The 22627-nt window shown below is 44.0% G+C and overlaps 1 protein-coding gene across 1 annotated transcript in view; it reads left to right on the top strand.

Moving 5' to 3' along the window:
* KCNH4 (potassium voltage-gated channel subfamily H member 4) overlaps window positions 1-19661 on the top strand; it is a 252586-nt gene extending 232925 nt beyond the window's left edge. The window contains exons 15-16 of the mRNA XM_073683560.1: window positions 16692-16768; window positions 17407-19661. Coding sequence (XP_073539661.1) covers window positions 16692-16768; window positions 17407-18024 — 695 coding nt within the window. The 3' untranslated portion in view covers window positions 18025-19661. The remainder of the gene's footprint in view (window positions 1-16691; window positions 16769-17406) is intronic.
* The last annotated feature ends 2966 nt before the right edge of the window (window positions 19662-22627 follow it).

The raw sequence follows: 22627 nt of genomic DNA, 5'->3' as shown, positions 1-22627 counted from the left end.
TGATCTGTTTAACCAGTTATTGGGGGCCAAGTGGTTCTCTAAAATTGACCTTAAGGGGGCATACAATCTGTTGCGCATGAAGGAGGGTGATGAATGGAAGACTGCTTTTAACACTCCTGTGGGTCATTTTGAGAATCTGGTTATGCCTTTTGGTCTTACTAATGCTCCTGCATTTTTTCAGAATCTGATTAATGACATCCTTAGACCTTTGATCGGTAAAAATGTGGTTGTGTATTTGGATGACATTTTGATTTATTCGCCAGATCTGGAGTCTCATTGGCGGAGCGTGCGTGAGGTATTACAGTTATTAATGGACAATTCGCTTTTTGCTAAGCTGGAGAAATGTGAGTTCGCTGTACAGAGAATTAGTTTTTTGGGCTACATTATCTCCAGCAAAGGTTTTGAGATGGATCCGGTTAAGGTTCAGGCTGTGCAGGAATGGCCTAGGCCTATTGGTTTGAAATCGATACAGAGGTTTTTGGGTTTCGCCAATTACTATAGAAAATTCATAAAAAATTTTTCTAGTATTGTCAAACCTCTGACTGATCTCACCAGGAAAGGTGCTGATGCGGTTCAGTGGTCTTCTGAGGCCATTGAAGCTTTTGTGTATCTCAAGGAGAGGTTCACCTCTGCTCCCATCCTTATGCAGCCTGATGTTACTAGGCCGTTTTTGGTTGAGGTTGATGCTTCCTCTGTGGGGGTTGGCGCAGTATTGTCTCAGGATAACGGGGATGGATTACATCCCTGTGCCTTTTTTTCAAAAAAATTTTCGGAGACTGAATTGAATTACGATATTGGTAATCGGGAATTATTGGCTATTAAACTCGCATTTGAACACTGGCGCCACTTCTTGGAAGGTGCGGAATTTCCAGTTCAGGTTCTTACGGATCATAAAAATCTGATATATGTTGACGCTGCCAAGCGCCTGAATGCCCGTCAGGCTAGGTGGGCACTGTTTTTCTCGCGGTTTAATTTCTCCGTTACTTACATCCCTGGTACTAAGAATGTTAAGGCGGATGCCTTGTCTCGCAGTTTTTCTCCCATAGTCGGTGCTGAGAAAGAGGAAAACATTTTACAAGAAGGTGTTGTGATAGCTGCTTTAGACTCCGTTTTGGAAGATGAGATTCTTAAAGCTCAGGAGAATGCCCCATCTAACACTCCTCATGGGAGGTTGTTTGTGCCTGGGACCTTTAGGAGAGATTTGTTTGTTGAGTGTCACGAATCTCGGTTGGCAGGTCATCCCGGAATCTCTGAGACCAAGAGACTGGTGGGTCGCAGTTTTTGGTGGCCTGGATGGCAGAAGGAAGTCATTAAGTGGGTACGCCAATGTACTGTATGTGCTAGATCTAAGTCCTCACATACTCCTGCTGCGGGGTTGCTTTGTCCTTTGGAGGTCCCCAGTGCTCCTTGGACACATTTGGCTATGGACTTTATAACTGACCTTCCCCCCTCTGAGGGTTTTACTGTCATCTGGGTGGTCGTGGACCGTTTTAGTAAGATGTGTCACTTGGTTCCCTTCATCAAACTGCCCTGCGCTAAAACTCTCGCTAAGGCCTTTGTCAAGGAAATTGTCAGACTTCATGGCGTTCCTACTGACATTGTTTCTGATAGGGGTCCTCAGTTCGTGGCTCGTTTTTGGCGTGCCTTTTGTGACAGGTTGGGAATTCATTTGTCGTTTTCGTCCGGATATCATCCTGAATCTAATGGCCAGACAGAAAGGAAAAACCAGGATGTTGAGCAGTTCTTGCGTTGTTTTGTGGCAGACAATCAAGAGGGGTGGTCTGAGTTTCTGCCACTTGCCGAATTTGCTCTGAACAATCATACATCTTCTTCTGCTGGTTGTTCGCCTTTTTTTTGTTGTTCTGGGAGACATCCGTCGTTTGGGTCGTTCTCCAAGTTGGGATCTGCCGTGCCTGAGGAGGAGAATTTTTCCGGTGATTTGGAAAGAGTTTGGACGGATGTGCGTGGTAATCTTCAGGAGGCCAACAGAAAATCTAAAGACTACTTTGATAGGAAACGACAGGAGGTTTTGTTCGCTGTTGGTGACATGGTTTGGTTGTCCTCTAGGAATCTGCGGTTGAGGATTCCTTCTAAGAAATTGGGTCCCAAGTTTGTAGGGCCCTTTAAGGTGCTTCAGGTTGTCAACCAATCTGCTGTTAGGTTGGAGGTTCCTACCTCCTGGAGAATTAATCCGGTCTTTCATGTCTCTCTGTTAAAAAAAGCTGTTGTGTCGGATGGTGACGCCTCTGCCTCTGTTCCTCCGGTGGTGGAGGACGGGGAATATGAAATTTCTCGCATCCTTGACTCTAGACGGTATAGAGGTAGTTTGCAGTATCTTGTGGCCTGGAAAGGTTTCGGACCCGAGGATAACTCTTGGGTGAGGTCAGATGATGTTTCCGCGTCCAGACTTATCAGAGCGTTTCACAGGAGATTTCCTGATAAGCCTGGTCCTAGGGGATCCGGAGGATCCTCTTAGAAGGGGGGGTACTGTTAGAACCTTGCTCTTAGGTTTTTTCCTTTGCTGGTCACATGACCTTGTTGGCCTATTTAATCCTGCTCCGCCCTTCTGGCTTTGCTGGACTTCATTGTATATCTACTTTCTAGCTAGCCTGTGCTCTGTGTCTTGCTCTGTTAGTTTGCTTGGTTTACTGACCTCTATGTTCTTTATATTTTGTTTGTTCGTCTGTCTGCTACTATTTCTGTTAGGAGGTGTCCCATATTCCTCCCAGTCCTTAGTACTTGTAGGGATTCCTCCCCCACATCTATAGGTCTTCGTACAGACTAGCTTAGGACTTTAGCAGGTCTGATCGCAGGATCAGGTTCCCTGTTACATCGTAGGGATTCAGCTGAGTTCTATCGTAGGGACAGATCTCCTCTCTTTCCTTAGCTCTGGTAGCAGAACATTACAAGAAACTCATGGTGGGGCCACCATCATCCTTTGACCTCAACCCTATTGAAAATCTTTGGAGTATCTTCAAGCAAAGTATCATTGAGGGTGGGAGGCAGTGCACATCAAAACAGCAGCTCTGGGAGGCTATTCTGACATGTTGCAAAGAAATTCAAGCAGAAACTCTCCAAAAACTCACAAGTTCAATGGAAGCAAGAACTGTGAAGGTAGTATCAAAGAAGTGGTATATGATAACATGTACCTTAGCCTGTTAAAATGTTTTTGATTTCAGTAAATCAGTGACCTCTTTATGCTGCAAATTCAACAAATGACTATTTTCAGTTCTTTACAACCTATAATATGTTTGGAAACTCTGTTGTGCATAGTAATTTGGAACAGTGGATTTTAGTTTTTTAGTTTTGAATAAAATACTGTTATCATTGGGAGATTTGTCCAATAAAATGTGATTTACACTCTAGCGGCTGATGATTTGAACATTATACTGACTCTGAAAATCAGAAAGAAATAGTATTTGCATAATAATTTGGAACATGGTGTACAATTGTCATAAGAGTTTCAGTGTGCACATTCTTTAATAATGAACTGGTACAGATTGTACAATTTGGAAATGAGGACAAAATTCTGAACAATGATAAAACACTGAGGTTTATTATGTCCTGGTTTTTACATTGAGCAGACTAAAATAAGCTTCATAAACTAGGGCAACACTAATATAATAAAACGTAATCTAAGTTTTTGCAACATAAAGAATGTTAAGACCAGAATTATCCTTGAAATGTAGAAATATGAAGTGGTTGATATTAATTAATAATCAATACCTTTTTTTTTCATGTATTCAGATGTGTGCACCAGCAGTGAGGTCCATACAGCTGACACCTAGTTCTAACTGCTGCAATCGGCATTACACTGATTGCAGCAATTCAAGGACTTCTGTAGGCATCAGTGAAACTCTGTCCGGGCGTGGACCACAATGCACGGACGGACTGTCCACGGGTCTCCTACCTGAACGCAACAGCCTCTTACGTAATGTAAAAAAAAAACAGTTACAGATAGAAAAAATAAATAGAAAACTTCATAACACCCCTCTTTTCCAAAAAAAGAAGAAAAAAAAAGTTTGTAACCGTCCGAACTAATAAAATATTACCATATTTATCCCTCACAGTGAACACCAAAAAAAAAAAAAAATGGCAGAATAATTTTCATTTTACCTCTCCAAAAATTGAATGAAAAAGAGATGAGAAAGTCAAAATGATATTAGTAAAAACTGCAGCACGTCCTCTCCCTCCCAAAAAACAACAATAAGAAAAAGAAGACCTCACAGACCTCATGCAAGTCTATCAAAAGAAAACTAAAAAAAGTTTTGGCTCTCCGAAAATGGCAACACAAACTAATTTTTTTATTTTTCTTTCAAGTGGTAAAACATAACAAAAACTATAAATTTGATGTAATCATAACCATACCGACCCACAAAAAAAGTTAACAAGTCATTTTTACCGCAAAGTGGACAAACTTTAAAAAAGAATGGAGAATTGTTGTTTTTATTTTTCAACTACACACTATTTGAAATTTTTTTTCCCATTTTTCATTACATTAATAGTGTAATTCGAAACTACAAATTGTCCCGTAAAACAATAAAAACTCATACAGCTCTGTCAATGGAAAAGTAATAAAAAGAATTGCATAACTTAAGAGATAACAGAAGAGATGCCGGAGCTAAAAACTGCTGACTGTTGGGGGTGCCAATTGTTGGACCTCCACTAATCTCATATTGATCCTCTACCCCCCGTAGATAAGTCATCAATACGATGAGCCAGGAAAACCCTTGACGGGACAGTGATCAGCTAATGGTGATGGCCATTATGGGGGCCAACTTCAGTCATGGCCAGTTACCGGCTATTATCCGTTGTAAACTTGTGACCAGCCATACATTTTCACTGCAGTGGGAATATGTTCTGCACATATGGCTCAATCTATCCTAAAAGAGCACATGAAACCAGGTATTCCTACTGAGACAATCCATCAATTTCCAAGAAATAATACCAAAATTAGAAAATATATAGCAAGCACAAGAGACTCCATTGTAAACTTCACCGTATCCTGATTACTATCATATCAGTAAAGTCAATGGCGCGTGGTAATAATCTCACTATATCTCACATGTCTATCCCATTTATCGGTGATGATTGTGAGTACAGGCCATTAGGAATCTCCCATGCGTCGGCTAATTAAATAAGTCAAATGTTGTTTTTTTTATTGTATGAATGATGGCATACTAAAGGGAAATGCTGTCACTCCGTGAATGAAAACAAATGCTGCTTCCTCTGTATTCAAGCCACCACTTGATTTTTTTATTGTCATGAGTATAAATGGAGGAAACTGTCAGTACATTGCACGCATGATCGGTAAGGACAATACTCATGCCATTGTTAGTAAAATGAATTGTATTTTCATTCACGATGACAAGGTCACAGAAGGTACGTAGGTAAGTTGAAGGAGAGAATAAGAGATGGGGGCTTCATGTTCGATTGCTTGTGACCCATATGATTTACTTTGATAAAAAAATGGGGCCCTTAATATTAAAAAGCACTTTATAGTGAAATTATATGGGCCTTAGAGCAGAAGTCAGTGGCGTAAGTGGGTGATGATCGAAAATTGGCTAGTTTTCCTAAATACTTCCTTTGTCTGCATTTTACCATGTACTGAATGGATTACAGCTCCATCTCAAACAACATATACATATGATTAAAAAAGCTTTTACATTTGGTTACAATAAAGTTACTACATTTACATAATTAGGTAAATTTTGTGTCTGGTCACTATTAGTGATGAGCGAACATGCTCGCCACTACTCAGTACTCGCCCGAGCATCATAGTGCTCGACAAGCTCGGCAAGTATTTCTGGGTTGCTCGGGTGGGAACTCGGCCTGCATGTTTGGCGTTCTTTAGCACCAATATACATGCAGGGATTGTCTGCCATGCACTGTAATGCTGTAGCCATGTTGGTTGTGGGCATTACAGTGTTAGGCTGGCTGCATAGCGTCATCAGGTCTATATAAGACTTAGCGCCGCCATGCTCGTCACAGTCTACCCTGGAAACAGGCAGAGTAGGGAGAGATGCTGCTGCGTCAGGGAGAGATTTGCTTGTTTATAGTTAGTGTAGGTATTCCACAACATATATATATCCATCTGAACTAACAGTCCTTTGAGGACTAATCCAGCTGCATATTTTCAGTGATGAAGGTGATAGCAGGAGTTAGGCAGGCAGGCAGGGTATGTGACAGACTGTTGTGCATGATACAGCACAAGAGGGTCCATTGCATGTTCAACTTGTGACTGATCCTGCTGTGACAAATCTTTGTAGACATAGCCATAGGTATCAGGGGCCAGGGCAATTTTTTTTTATCTTAATCCTGGTTATTTGCTTAAAAACCAAGGCAGGCAGGGTATGTTATAGACTGAAATGCATGATACAGCACAAGAGGGTCCATTGCATGTTCAACTTGTGACTGATCCTGCTGTGACAAATATTTGTAGATATAGCCCCAGGTATCAGGGGCCAGGGCCAATTTTTCTTTTAATCTTAATCCTGGTTATTTATTATCTTTTCCATATTACAGCGATAAAAATCCAGAACAGAACGTGGAAAATATTGGCCTCCATTTCCATTTTGTTGCAGTGTGTCGGTGAAGCTATTCACACGAGATCTCTGTGAAGAATAGAATTAGTAAACTACAGGCCTGCTATTTAAAACCGTGGTTCTCTGTCAGACGTATCACATATAACTGCTTTCCAAAATCAGCCATTTCTGGCTTCCATTTTCATTTCGTTGCAGTGTGTCGGTCAAGCTATTCACACTAAGTCTCTATGAAGAATAGTATTAGTAAATTACAGGCCTGCTATTTAAAACCGTGGTTCTCTGTCAGGCGTATCACATATAACTGCATTCCAATATCAGCCATTTCTAGTGAACGTGGAAAATATTGTCCTCCATTTAAAATGGGCACTGTGCGTGGCAAGGGACAAGCTGAAATTGTGCCACAACAAACACCCACATCTTGTCGCTCGACCTTCCTGTCCCAATTACTAGGGGACCGCACAACACCACTATTGAACACAGAGCAGTGTCAAAAGATTGTTGGTTGAATAGCAGATAATGCTTCCAGTCACTCTGTCACCACCACCACCCTGTCTTCCACACGGTCAAGTCTCAGTGAGTCTGGACTGCATATTCCTCACCCTGATCCTCCTTTCTCCCACCATGCCAAGTGTCCGGAGACAACTGATCCCACACTTGGACACTCAGAAGAGCTGTTCACTTTTGTATATTGGCCTGAATCTACAAATGTTGTCCATTTGTAGATTCGGGCCTCTCGCCCCGGCCAGCTTCAAGCGAGTCAAGAGGAGAACGTGTGCAGCGATGCCCAAATATTTGAGCAGCCACGGTCACACGAAGGCGACAGTGGGAAAGTGCAATTACTGTCACAAGAGGTGGATGATGATGATGAGACACAATTGACAGAATGTCAGGAGGAGGACCAGGGTGCGAAAGTGGAAGACGAGGTGGATGATATAGTAACTGACCCAACCTGGCAGGGGGACATGCAGAGCAAGGACAGAAGCATACAGGCAGGAAGAAGCAGTGTGGTAGCTGCAGACACAAGGTGAGCACAACGGAAGTTGCCAGTACAACTGTTAGGTCTAGATCTTCTTGAGTCTGATTGTTTTTTAAAGACCCTGTGTTACGGATCCGGGTGGTGGAACCTCTGTACTGCGGTGCAAGGAGGGACCAGAGGGGCGTAACTAGGTATCAACTCGGACCAACCAAGGTCGTACAGCGGCTCAATCGACTCCGTGACCAGGGAGGGACTGAGCAGAGGGACCAGGTGCTACTCTGGGGACCGACCTTGTATGAGAGCAGGTGACTCCCACGGGTCAGAAGGCAGGGACTGACTGGTATAGCAGATGAGCACGGCAGGCAGGCTGACGGGTGATCCGGGCAGACAGACTGGCAGGCAAGGCAGGTAACAGGCAGGAGTCTCCAGGTAGGCTGGCTGGTAGGCATGGCAGGTAACAGGCAGGTGCTTCTAGGTAAGCGGGCTGGCAGGCACGGCAGGTAACCAGCAGGAGCCTCCAGGTAGGAAGGCTGGCAGGCACGGCAGGTAACAGGCAGGAGCCTCCAGGTAGGCTGGCTGGTAGGCACGGCAGGTGCTTCCAGGTAAGCAGACGGGCAGAGCCCATAGACAGACTGGCGGACTGGCAGTAGGGCGACTGTTGGGCTGGAGAGTAGAAAAGCGGACGGACTGGATTAGTAGTCCGGATGGCGGACTGGACTTGTAGTCTGGCTGGCGGACTGGACTTGTAGTCTGGCTGGCAGACTAGACTTGTAGTCTGGCTGGCGGGCTGGACTTGTAGTCTGGCTGGCGGGCTGGACTTGTAGTCTGGCTGGCGGGCTGGACTGGTAGTCTGGCTAGCAGCGGGACCTGAGGGTTGAAGCAGAGTATCACACACAAAGCTACAACCTTGCACGGGCACCTCCATATTGGAGGATGTGCCTTTTATAGGGGAAGTCCTCCGGCCATTAGCCGGGGACTTTTTAGGACGGCGCGCGCGGCCCCTTTAAGAGGGCCATCAGCAAGTACGTCCACATCCGTGTCCCAGCGCAGAGTTCAGTTGTCCCTATCTCAGTCCTTGGAACGCAAGCGCAAATATGCAGCCAATGCCCCACAGACCGCACTACTAAATTCACACATTTCGCGAATGCTTGCACTCGAAATGCTGCCTTTTAAGCTCGTGGAGATGGAAGCTTTCCGCAAACTGATGGCGACAGTCGTCCCTCGGTACTCAGTCCCCAGCCACCACTATTTCTCCCGGTGTGCTGTCCCCGCATTACACGAGCACATGTCCCACAACATTAGCCGTGTCCTCAACAACGCAGTTACTGGGAAAGTCCACCTAACCACAGACACGTGGACAAGTGCTTGTGGGCAGGGATGGTACATCTCGCTGATGACACACTGGGTTACTATAGTGGAAGCCAGGACCCAGTAGGACCTTGGGACGGAGCACGTCCTCCCAACGCCGAGGATTGCAGGCCCTGGGTCAATCAGGGTTGCGCCCACATTCTACAGCTCCTGCACCTCCTCCTCCTCTTCAGCCTCCATCTCCGAAATGACCACATCAATCACAAGCTGAAAGCACTGGAGCACTGCCTCGGCCAAGCGGCAACAGGCTGTGCTGAAGCTAATGTGCTTATGTGACAAACCGCACACCAAGATGGTGAGCAGCGATGATGCCATAATTAGTGTCACCATCCCGCTTCTCTGTCTTCTGAAACGCTTTCTGCTCATAATTAAAGAGGATGCATTGCAGGGGAAGCACGATGAGATGGAGCAAGGAACCATACAGGGTGATTATAAACAGCCCAGCCTCCTCTCATCTCAATGAGGATTGAGTGATAATGAGGAAGAGGAGGAGGAAGAACAGGAGCTAGTTTCCTGTGCTATAGACGGTACTACCTGCACAACTGTCATACCGTCTGTTCAGCCTGGATGGCCTGAGGACAGGGAGAAGGAGGAAGAGAGCATGGTCAGTCATCCTCTTGGTGAGGACACAGAAGTCTTGTCTGTTAGCAGTCTGGCACACATGGCTGAGTTTATATTACGCTGCTTTTCCCGTGACCCTTGCATTGTCCAAATTTTGTGTGACAGTCATTACTGGTCGGTGACCCTTTTAGACCCACGCTACAAGGAGAACTTTCTGTCTTTTATTCCCACGCCGGACAGGCCTAATAAAATGGGGCAGTACCAGAATGCCCTTGTTGCGGAATTATTAAAAAAATTCCCATCTGAAAACGCTGGAGGCAGAGGAACACTGTCAAAGTTCTGGGACAGTTTTCTCAGACCCTCCCATCGCACAGGCCCTGAGGCGCGAGGTACTCTCACAAAGAGGGAAAAGTTTCAGAAGATGCTGAGGGAGTACCTTGCTGACCGTACTAACGTCCTCCATGATTCCTCTGTGCCTTATAATTTTTGGGTATCCAAGCTGGACACAAAGCATGAACTGGCTCTCTACGCCTTGGAGGACCTGGCTTGCCCTACCTCTAGTGTTTTGTCAGAGCGGGTTTTTAGTGCCGCTGGTGGACTTATAACTGATAGGCGCATCTGCCTGTCATCTGAAAATGCTGACAGGCTGACTCTTATAAAAATGAACAAGGGCTGGATTGGGCCGGACTTCTCAACACCACCGAATGATGGCAGCATAACATAAACTCAAATACAGTGTCTTTTTTTTGGGAGGTCTAACTCTATTCCCATGCACCTCCCGATTTTGTCTATTTGCTCTTGTCCTCCTCCTTCTCCTCATCCTCATCCTCCACCACCATGTCACCACCATATCTACCATATCTACGTCTCTTGCAAGGGGCATTGGAGTTCCTCCAAATTTTTGGCATCTGTTTCATTCACTGCATAGGCAAACAGTATGGGAGACCCACTTCCTAATAATGGGAACATTGTTTTCAGGAGGACCTCCGACTTCTACGTCTCTTGCAAAGGGGCACTGGAGTTCCCCCAAATTTTTGGCAGATGTTGCATTCACTGCATAGGCAAACAGTATGGGAGACCCACTCCTTTCTAATGGGAACATGTTGTTACTGTGTCCCAGCTCTATGTGTCTTTAAATTGTTATTGAGGTTTTTCCTAAATTTTGGCAGCCGTTGGACTCACTGCATACCCTATAATTGGATAGCAGACCCGCTCCTTTCTAATGGGAACATGTCGTTACTGTGGTCCAGCTTTATGTGTCTTTAAATTGTTAGTGGGGTTTTTCCTAAATTTTGGCAGCTGTTGGACTCACTGCATACCCTATAACTGAATAGCAGACCCGCTCCTTTCTAATGGGAACATGCCGTACTCGTTACTGTGGCCCAGCTCTACAGTCATGGCCAAAAGTATTGAGAATGAGACAGATAGTAATTTTTCCAAAGTTTACTGCTTCATTTTTTGTAATGGCAATTTGCATATACTCCTGAATGTCAAAGAGTGATCAGCTTAACAGCAATTACTGTACTTGCAAAGTCAATATTTGCCCAGAAAATGAACTTTAACCCCCAAAACACGTTTCAACATCATTGCAGTCCTGCCTTAAAAGGAGCAGCTAACATCGTTTTAGTGATTGATCCATTAACACAGGTGTGGGTGTTGATGAGGACAGGGCTGGCGATCAATCAGTCATGATTAAGTAAGAATGACATCACTGGACACTTTAAAAGGAGGCTGGTTCTTGGTATCATTGTTTCTCTTCAGTTAACCATGGTTATCTCTAAAGAAACACGTGCAGCCATCATTGCACTGCACAAAAATGGCCTAACAGGGAAGAGTATCGCAGCTACAAAGATTGCACCTCAGTCAACAATCTATTGCATCATCAAGAACGTCAAGGAGTGAGCTTCCATTGTTGTCAAAAAGGCTCCAGGGCGCCCAAGAAAGACCAGCAAGCGCCAGGAACGTATCTTAAAACTGTTTCAGCTGCGGGATCGGACTACCAGCAGTGCCGAGCTTGCTCAGGAATGGCAGCAGGCTGGTGTGAGTGCTTCTGCACGCACTGTGAGGCGGAGACTCTTTGAGCAAGGGCTGGTTTCAAGGAGGGCTGCAAAGAAGCCACTTCTCTCCAGAAAAAACATCAGGGACCGACTGATATTCTGCAAAAGGTACAGGGAGTGGACTGCTGAGGACTGGGGCAAAGTCATTTTCTCTGATGAATCCCCTTTTCGATTGTTTGGGACATCTGGAAAACAGTTTATTCGGAGAAGAAGAGGTGAGCGCTACCACCAGTCTTGTCTCATGCCAACTGTAAAGCATCCTGAAACCATTCAAGTGTGGGTTTGCTTCTCAGCAAAGGGAATCGGCTCACTCACAGTCTTACCTAAAACACAGCCATGAATAAAGAATGGTACCAGAATGTCCTCCAAGAGCAACTTCTCCCAACCGTCCAAGAGCAGTTTGGCGCCCAACAATGCCTTTTCCAGCATGATGGAGCACCTTGCCATAAAGCAAAGGTGATAACTAAATGGCTCATGGAACAAAACAGAGATTTTGGGTCCATGGCCTGGAAACTCCCCAGATCTTAATCCCATTGAGAACTTGTGGCCAATCATCAAGAGACGGGTGGACAAACAAAAACCAACAAATTCTGGCAAAATGCAAGCATTGATTATGCAAGAATGGACTGCTATCAGTCAGGATTTGGTCCAAAAGTTGATTGAGAGCATGCCAGGGAGAATTACAGAGGTCTTGAAGAAGAAGGGGCAACACTGCAAATATTGACTTGCTGCATTAACTCATTCTAACTGTCAATACAACCTATTGGTACTCATAATATGATTGCAATTATATTTCTGTATGTGATATAAACATCAGACAAACACTAATAAAAACCAGAGGCCAGCAGATCATTTGAAAATATAATTTTGGCGTCATTCTCAAAACTTTTGGCCATGACTGTATGTGTTTTTAAATTGTTAGTGGGGTTTTTCCTAAATTTTGGCAGCCGTTGGACTCGCTGCATACCCTATTACTGAATAGCAGACTCTCTCCTTTCTAATGGGAACATGTCGTTACTGTGACCCAGCTCTATGTGTCTTTAAATTGTTAGTGGAGTTTTTCCTAACTTTTGGCAGCCATTGTGCTCACTGCATACCCTATATCTGTATAGCAGTCTCTCTCCTTTCTAATGGGAACCATGTTGTTACTGTGGCACAGCTCTATGTGTCTTTAAATTGTTAGTAAGGTTTTTCCTAAATTTTGTCAGCCAATGCACTCAGCTCATACTCTATAATTGAATAGCAGACCCTCTCCTTTCTAATGGGAACATGTCGTACTCGTTACTGTGGCCCAGCTCTATGTCTCTTTAAATTGATAGGGCTTTTTTTCCTAAATTTTGGCAGCCATTGGACTCACTGCATACCTTATAACTGTATAGCAGACCCTCTCCTTTGTAATGTGAACATGTCATTACTGTGGCCCAGCTGTATGTGTCTTTAAATTGTTAGTGGGGTTTTTCCTAAATTTTGGCAGCTGTTGGACTCACTGCATACCCTATAACTGAATAGAAGACCCTCTCCTTTGTTATGGGAATATGTCATACTCGTTACTATGGCCCAACTCTATGTGTCTTTAAATTGTTAGTGTATTTTTTCCCAAATGTTGGCACAACTTGCAGTCACAGCATTACCACTATAAGAGACCCACTACTTTGTAATGGGAACATTTTTTTACTGAGACTCTCCTCTATGTCTCTTCAAAGGGGTATTGGGTTGCATCCAAATTTTTGGCAGCCCTTGCAGTCACTGCATACAAAATAACAGTATAGGAGACTCACTCATTAATAATGGGAACAACAAAGCATAGCCTGCTGATGGCTCTCTAACAATAGCGAGGGCTGACTTCTGGCCTTTTAAGAATAGTAAGGGCTGCCTGATGGCCCTATAAAAATAGGCTTTGTGACTTTCAGAGTCCCCCCATCATAAATGAAACAGGATGTGTCTGATGATGTGTCACACACCACATTGCCAGATAAGGTTGTAAAATGTTAAAATGAAATTTCCTGGTGAATACATTTGTCTTGGTTGAAAGCAATGCAAAAGTGCAAAAACGCATCAAAAAACGCTACGTGTGAACATAGCCCAAGGTGTGGAGGAGCATTTTTGTTTTTGTATATTTATTTTGCCTTATATACAAGTCATTACCCTGGAAAAGATGCTCCTTAACATATTTCCCAGTAAAATCCATTTTGGTTTCGCTTTTGTTAGTTTATTGTGAGTCCGTAAACATTGACAGCATTGACCTGGGCATCAGAAATGCTTCCAGGGGTCTTCCCCATGCTGTTCCCATGTCATTTGAGCACTGTTCCCATTGATTTGGGCAATTTTTAGCCCCTCTGCAGACCACCGGGGGGAGCCGCCTGAAAAATGCTCAAGTTTCCCATAGACTTACATTGGGCTCGTTGCTCGGACCGAGCACCTGAGTATTCCAATGTGCACGAACCGAGCATTGAGCACCCGAGCATTTTAGTGCTCGCTCATCACTAGTCACTATCTTTCTTCAGAACCCATAAAATAAAAATGTTACCTGCCTAAAAGCTATAGAATAGCCGAATGTCCACAAACAGACCCAAATCAGAATTGTAGATGTTAGCGTCTGTAAAACACACAATCACTCGGTTCTCAGTCCTTTTGATGAAAACAGTATGAAGCAGAGGTGGTGACAGGACCTTTTACTGAATTGTATAAATTTAAACGGAGTATCTGATTCTGGAACAGTATTTCTTTTTATTCTGTGCCTCTCTGTTCCAAAGTTATGACCCCCAGCAATAAAGAAGCAAATTTTCCCTTCATTAACTGGGCATATACCACAGAACTTCTCTGTGGGTGTGGCCATGTTTTCGTTGGCCAGCATCAGAGGAGATAAAGCGAAGCCTACAGAGAAGTTCTGTGGTGTACTCCCAGTTGATTGAAGGCAAAATTATCACCACCATTACTGGGGGTCATAACTTTTGGATGGATTGACGCAGATGAAAAAGAAAAACTATTCCAGAATCAGTGGAGCAGTGCCAATTAGAGCAGGAAAATAGTTTCAATTAAAAAATCCAGTGACAGGTCCCCTTTAACTGCACAATTTATACAAGTATTTGGGCCGCTTTCTTCATAGAAGTGGTATGGATGCAATTATGTGTGTATTTCGGTATATGTGGCTGGGGTTAGGTAATCCTCTTGCATCCTACCTAATGTATTTATGTAACATACCTGGCGGCGTCCTTGCATAGTGGTCCATCTCCCACTGTGCAAGAGCGCGCACTTGATTTCCAGTCCAGACTATCACTTTGGCTTCTTTCCATATGGTCTGCTTTGCTCTGCTCTGTCTGCTTAGGGCGACGCCCGCTGAACTTCCTGTTTCTTATAGCTACTGCAGACACACCCCTGATGCTTCCTCAGCCTATTGCTGTCTGTCACCTGGTATTTAACCCAGCCCCTCCCTGGAATCCTCGTCTGAGCATCTTGTTCTGTCAGTTGGCGTCTAGTCACTGATGTGCCAGGTCCTGTCAATGTTTACTGCCTTGCGGTATCAGTTCCCGTGTCTGAACTGTGTCCTGTCTGTGTACTCTAGCCAGCTGCCTTTCCTGGAGGCTGTAATTCCAGGCCCGTGTGAACACGCTTTTAGCCTGTTCCTTCCACCCTCTAGGGGCCGCATACCTAGATCTGTTGTCTGTGTCCTTTCCCAGTGTCTGTTCCTGCCCTAACCATCTTCCAGCCTGTTTCCTGTTTCTCTCTACGCCCATATCTTCACTTTTTCTGCAGTCTGAACTCGTACCTAACTCCTGCTTGTTGTCACTGTACTTCCGTTTGTGAGTTTGTGGTCCACTCGCTACTTCACTGCAAGTACCCTGTGGGTATCTGGTTCTGCCTTTCCCTTCCTGTCTGTTCCGTGTGAACAGAGCCCTGTCCCCTCTGCTCTGCCTTGCTCGCGGCTCCGGCGGTTCTTGCCTGCTCTGCCTTGCTCACCGCTCCAGATGGTCTCGCTCTGCTCTGCCTTTGCTCACCGCTCCAGGTGGTCTCGCTCTGCTTTGACCCTTTGCTCTCCACTCCGGCAGTCTCGCTCTGCTCTGACCCTTTGCTCACCGCTCCGGCAGTCTCGCTCTGCTCTGACCCTTTGCTCACTGCTCTGGCAGTCTCGCTCTGCTCTGACCCTTTGCTCGCTGCTCCGGCAGTCTCGCTCTGCTCTGACACTTTGCTCGCTGCTCCGGCAGTCTCGCTCTGCTCTGACCCTTTGCTCGCTGCTCTGGCAGTCTCGCTCTGCTCTGACCCTTTGCTCGCTGCTCCGGCAGTCTCGCTCTGCTCTGACCCTTTGCTCGCTGCTCCGGCAGTCTCGCTCTGCTCTGACCCTTTGCTCGCTGCTTCGGCAGTCTCGCTCTGCTCTGACTCTTTGCTCGCTGCTCCGGCAGTCTCGCTCTGCTCTGACCCTTTGCTCGCTGCTCCAGCAGTCTCGCTCTGCTCTGACCCTTTGCTCACTGCTCCTGCAGTCTCTCTGCTCTGACCCTTTGCTCGCCGCTCCAGGTGGCCTCGTCCTGCTCTACTCTCGCTCACCGCTCCAGGCGGTCTCGTCTTGCTCTGCTCTTGCTCGCTGCTCCGGGGCGGCCTCACTCTGCTGTGTTTGTCCACCGCATCTGCGGTTCTGTTCCTGAGTCCCAGTCTGTACTGGGTCCTATCCACTCTGTGCTCCAACCTGTCGTACCTGCCAGTACCTCCCTGCCTGCATACCAGTCGTGCTTACCAACATCCACCTGCCTGCATACCGGCCGTACCTGCCAGTACCTCCCTGTTTGCATACCAGTCGTGCTTGCCAGCATCCACCCGTCTGCATACCTGCCGTGTCTGCCTGTACCCACCAGTCTGTGTGCCAGCCTAACCTGCCTGTTCCTGTATTCCCCGGTGTGGGTCAACAGCCGTGTCCGGGGTCTGACCTGGAGTAGCACCTGGTCCCTCTGCTCGGTCCCTCCTTGGTGCACTGGCGTCGTATGCCGTCGTGCGACCTTGGTCGGATCGGGTGGATACTTAGTTACGCCTTTCCAGGTATTCACTCTCCGGCACGGTCCAGTGGAATCACTACATATACACGCACACGCCAGTTAGTCCGGGCGTGTGCATTACAATTTACACTGTTCATAGTATTTTTTGTACTTAATTGTAGTAGGCAGGTTCATTAATGTTACTTTTTTCTTTTCCCCTCAGGAATACATTTAGTTAACCCAATCTTAGCAGCTGAAGCAGAAGAAATTAAGCAGAATATATGCAGATTAAATCAAGAGGTAAGAATGCAAAAGTTACTGATTAATTACAATTCACCGCTACTAATCAAGAATTAATTTTCGTTAGACTTAATTGAAGGCAGTAAAATTTTAAGTCACACTAGTTGTTTCATAGCTAGGACCCACAATCTCGAACATTGGAGCAGACCTGTCCTTGGGTTTTATATGAGTCATGGTTTCGGTTTTCTTTACCTCTTTGACTTGCTTAGGTAGGAAAAGAAAAATCCACAAAAGTTATGAAAAAAAGAACAGTACTCACCTCTTCAATCTCCCACCGATTCATTGCAAATGCATTGGTGGTCCCTGCTGATCTTTGTTTATTAGCTTGCTACTGCTGCCGGGTGGCGTCATTAGTTCATCATATGTACGACATGTGCCCACTGATTGGCTGCAGTGGTTCAGTGATGGTACAGCAGATCATCACTGGCATTTAGTAAACCAAATAACCTGTGCTGGGTCAGTGGAAGATGGAAGAGGGGAGTCCTCTTTAGTTTGCTGTTTTATAACATTTGTGTCTTCTCTTTTCATGTATCTAAAAAACTCAACAATGGACGAAGTCCCTTATGACAAACACTTTTTAGTAATGGGATAGAGCAAGAGTTATATTTGTTGATAAGTGCCTTTCTTTTTTTTTGTAGATTAACAATCTCAACCAAGAAGTCTCTCAGCTCAGCAAGGAATTACAACATATGATGCGCCTGTTGCAAGCACTTTTGGCTGCCCAACAGTACAACCCTCCTTTGGCCTGTCCATACACTGTCCAGGTGGTCTCCACCCCTTCTGCAAGCCACATAAGTTGTAATGAGCAGCAACCTAGATCCGGTTTCCCAATACCACACTCCTTGCATCTTGTACAAGAGTCACCAATGCCTAGGACAATGGGACATGCATCACTACCTTCAGAAATTCCTTACAATCAAATGCATTTCACAAGGGTCTCTCCAGATACATGTCCAAGGCCCGTGGAATCAGAATCTTTCTATCCTGGGCGAGACTGCTGTTATATCCCTTCTAACACTATGTGTTCTCCTGGAACTCCACTCTCACATATAGAGATGGAAAGAGTGAGGTTACTACAACAGACTGAAGAAGCTAGTTCAAGCCCCACTAGCTTTGGTTCACCAGTCTCTGGACCTCCAATGATGGGCCGAACAACTCATGCTATGACCTCTATGAGTTCTGTTCAGTCTTTTACCACTTGTACGGCCCAGAACACACCATCTCAGTCAACTTCCAATAGGGACCCCCAGCCTTGAATTCAAAGACAAGAACTTTACAGGGGTCCATCAGGATGTACACATGCTGCTTATCATGCCTGTGCAAAGTTAAGGAACGCTTATTTTAATATTTTAAGTAAGCACAAGAAGCCAAACATTTACATATATTATTGTATTTAGGCGCATGCCACATTGCTTGCCAGGGCTATGTATTTTGCTTGGTAGATGGTTTACATGCACAAGAGATTTTTGTGCAAACAAAGGGGCCTTTGAGATGTTTATGTGGAAGGTCAATGGCTCAACATATCCATTCCAAGCTTTCAACACCTCCTACAGTCTCCATAGATGACCAGAAATACTACTCCAGATGGTGACATCCTTATGGATATTCGACATGTTCCTTCAAGTTACGACTCAAGAAATAGGTTTCCAGAACAAAATATTGTTATGCAGCATTAGTATATATGTGTAATCCCAATGATTTTTTTTACGCATCTGTTAATCTATGGCCAGTTCCGTCCACAACATGTAAGGCCCCTGTACAAACTAACCAAATGTCAGCCGAAACTGCCAACAATGTAATGTATGTGGTTGCTTCTCAACTCTTTCCAAATGAGGGTCGAGGATATTGAATTTGAATGCTGGACCTTTTTATTTCTCCAAGAGTAGTTTGCTCCTTTCTCCCCCATCTTCTCCATAGCCAAGCATGTAAGTAAATGGGATAGTTGGGAGAGATGTCAGCCGAACAAGCATTTGGCCATCAGCTATATAGGGTGCATGGGAATTTTTACTTTAACTCAATTCTAAAATGGATTTTGACTAACCAGGTTTATGCTTGCTATTGGGCTGTATCCAAGTGTTTCCCTCTTTCCCTATAGTCAAATAGATTACAAGAACTGATCCTCTAACCCGTTTCTGTATTTCAGCCAAGAATAGCCTGGCCTAATATGCCCGATTGCAATTATAGATTACTGGAATGAAGAACAAACTTAACTCCATGGCCTGAGTTCATGCAGCGGTCAAAATTTTTCATTTTCCATTCATTCACCTTCAAATGTATTAGAGATAAACTACTTCTGCTAATTTATCCAGGCTTGAGAGGATATACCATGGTCATCAGAATATAACTGTATTTTAGCCAAGTGGGCATATATACAACACATCAGCTCCTCCGTTATTAATATATATTTGGAGGTTGAGTTTTTACACTTTGAACTAAGATAGAATTGATCATCTGAAAAATTTTCAACGACCAAAATTCATTTCTACTAAGAAGAATTTAAAGTGCTAAGCATTTCTGATGACTTTGGTATCTAGAGTAAAATGTGCTTCCTTGCATGTCTTATTATAGAGAAAATTATATGCTATGCCCACTTAATGATCTGCATGAGCTGAGAATTGTAACTCTTATCCCTTGTCACATCCTGAGATTCTAATTTTGTCCAAAAATGGTATTTGTCTTTTATACGAAAAATATCATGATGAGTTCAAGACTTCATTTCCTTCCAAGAATGACCTTGCTGTCACTACGGGAGCACCAATTATCGTTTATATCAGTATGATTTTCAATAGTTACTTAATAGGCATCACTTAAAGAGATTGTCTGGTCTTTTGCTAAAAGTCTTCGGAATCCTTACAGTGCGCACACTGCATGCTGTCAGGATTCTCCTGTGTTGGCCGCAATAGTGGCGTTAACATGAACGTAAGTATGCGATTTGCATACTTCTGGCCACATTCCAACTAGACGTGTTAAGTGTTGCTCAATTCGTTTGTCACGTCTAGTTGGCGTGTGATCAAATGTATGCAAATCACATACTTGTGGTCACGTGACTACCCGTTCTCGCTGCTGACACAGGAGAATACTGACAGCGTATGGTGCGCACACTATGAGGATTCAGAAGTCTATAGTTATATTATCAGAAGATCAGACAACTCTGTAAATCATTTAAACCATTGAAAGCTCCTACCGTAGCAGACACAGCTATGTAAATATTTAATCATGACTTTATCTACTAAATATCTTTAATGTCAGTTGTATGCTTTATATATGGAATTTAAAGAGAACCTGACAACAAGATTTATCCAAATGAAGTATTAAGAGTGCTTTGTCAGCCTCCTAAGACCTTTTTTAATAATCCCTGTATTATCCCAAAATTCTACTGCAATGTGTTTACTAATGATGTGTAATCCTCTCAGCATGTGTATGCCGGACTAGTCCGGGGCCGCTGTCAATCGATGCAACAGCGTCCTCTTATTACACCCACAGTGATGTGATTGATATCCCAGCGTGTGCATGGATAGCAAAGTGTAGAAGAGAGGCTTCTCCTCTTCTCTGCTCTCCCTTTACACACTGAGATACCAATCACACCACTGTGGGTGTGATAACAGCACACTGTTGCATCGATTGACAGCGGCCCCGGACTAGTCTGGCATACACATGCTGAGAGGATTAAACATCATTTTTACACACATTGCTGTAGCATTAAGGGATAATATAGTTATAATGAAAAATGGTATTTGGAGTGTGATAAAATGCTTTTAATACCACCCGTGGGTAAATGCTGATGCCAGGTTCCCTTTAACAAAGTTGGATTCATAAATGGAGACTGTAAATTCTGAATCAACTTTTCATTGCTTACCAAAGAAACTCATAGGAGCCTTGTTCAAGGTTTTAAATATGACTTCCAAATTCAAAAGTGATTCCTTCATTATTAGTTTTCCATCATCGTTATCCTGGTTATTGCTTCACAAATGTTTTACTTTGGATGTGTGTGAGAGATATTGGCCTATTATCTAACTTTTATTGCTGTCGATCTCCAGAAATACATTTTTAAAAAGATATGTTATCATGTCCAAAGTTATATGTTTCATGCTCCACAAAAAAGTGCCCTGTCACTACAAAAGGAGTTTGGAACCAAGGACCTTGACAAAGGGGTCAGTGTTTTTCCAAAAACAGCACCACTCTTGTCCACTGGCTTTGTCTGGTATTGCAGACTCAGGCCATTCAACTACATGTGGTGGAACTGCAATGCCAAATAAAACACGTGAACATCAGGACCACCTTTTATAATCCCCAAAACAATTAATAACTGAAGAATAGTTTTGAATATCCCCAAAATATAGCACGTTCATAATTGGAAGCAGTACAAATCTGTGTGCTCATTGCCAAACAAAGAGCTGGAAAAAGTTCACCAAGTTTCACCAATGCCCAGGACAATTGGACTTGCATCACCACCACCGTCTGATATTCTTTACAATTAAATGCATTTCACAAGGGTAATAACAAGTAAATATAATCTTGGACCTGATGACAGCTCCACCAGCCATAAATTACTACCATGTCTGCCAAGCCCAAGTTCTTGAAGTGAAAAATTTGATTATTTGTGAACTACCGTTTCCATAAGTTCATATACTTTTACAGGGAAATTATACAAATTGTTAAACTGTGTCAATGTATTAGAAAATTAGTGCTTGATTTGAGGGTTGTAAAAAATAGACCTGCATTTACCAGAAATAACTACTATTGCCTATGGGTTGTGTGTGGTATTGTAACTCAGCCCATTTAAATAAATAGGGCTAATAAAAAAAAAACTCATAAAAGGAGCAAAATTTCTAAAACAATAAAAATAAATGCTACTTTCCTGCTAATTTATTATTTAAAGAGAACCTGTTACTTGCCATAAATACAGTGGGTGAAATAATTATTTGATCCCTTGCTGTTTTTGTAAGTTTGCCCACTGACAAAGACATGAATAGTCTATAAGTTTAAGGGTAGATTAATTTTAACATTGAGAGATAGAATATCCCCAAAAAAATCAAGAAAATCACATTGTATAAATTAGATATTTTTTTAGCATTTTTCAGTGAGAAATAAGTATTTGATCCCTCTGGCAAATGACACTTAATACTTGGTGGCAAAACCCTTGTTGGCAAGCACAGCAGTCAGACGTTTTTTGTAGTTGATGATGAGGTTTGCGCACATGTCAGGAGGAATTTTGGTCCACTCCTCTTTGCAGATCATTTCTAAATCATTAAGATTTTGAGGCTGTCGCTTGGCAACTTGGAGCTTCAACTCCCTCCACAAGTTTTCTATGGGATTAAGGTCTGGAGACTTGCTAGGCCACCCCATGACCTTACTGTGCTTCTTTTTGAGCCACTCCTTTGTTGCCTTGGCTGTATGTTTTGGGTCATTGTCTTGCTGGAAGACCCAGCCACGACCCATCTTCAATGCTCTTACTGAGGGAAGGAGGTTGTTGGCCAAAATCTCACGATACATGACCCCATCCATCTTCCCTTCAGTACGGTGCAGTCGTCATGTCCCCTTTTCAGAAAAGCACCCCCAAAGTATAATGTTTCCCCCACCATGCTTCACGGTTGGGACGATGTTCTTAGGGTTGTACTCATCCTACTTCTTCCTACAAACACGGAAAGTTGAGTTAATGCCAAAGAGCTCAATTTTTGTCACATCTGACCACAGCACCTTCTCCCAATAACTCACAGAATCATCCAGGTGTTCATTGGCAAACTTTAGACGGGCCTGCACATGTGCCTTCTTGAGCAGGGGGACCTTGCGGGCACTGCAGGATTTTAAACCTTTAAGGCGTAAAGTGTTACCAATGGTTTTCTTTGTGACTGTGGTCCC

Source organism: Phyllobates terribilis, unplaced genomic scaffold (genome assembly GCF_046119375.1).
Source record: "Phyllobates terribilis strain yellow unplaced genomic scaffold, ASM4611937v1 Scaffold_5__5_contigs__length_657084704, whole genome shotgun sequence".
Taxonomy (NCBI): domain Eukaryota; kingdom Metazoa; phylum Chordata; class Amphibia; order Anura; family Dendrobatidae; genus Phyllobates; species Phyllobates terribilis.
The sequence above is the reverse complement of the archived record's forward strand: the minus strand, read 5'-3'. Positions and strand labels throughout refer to the sequence as shown.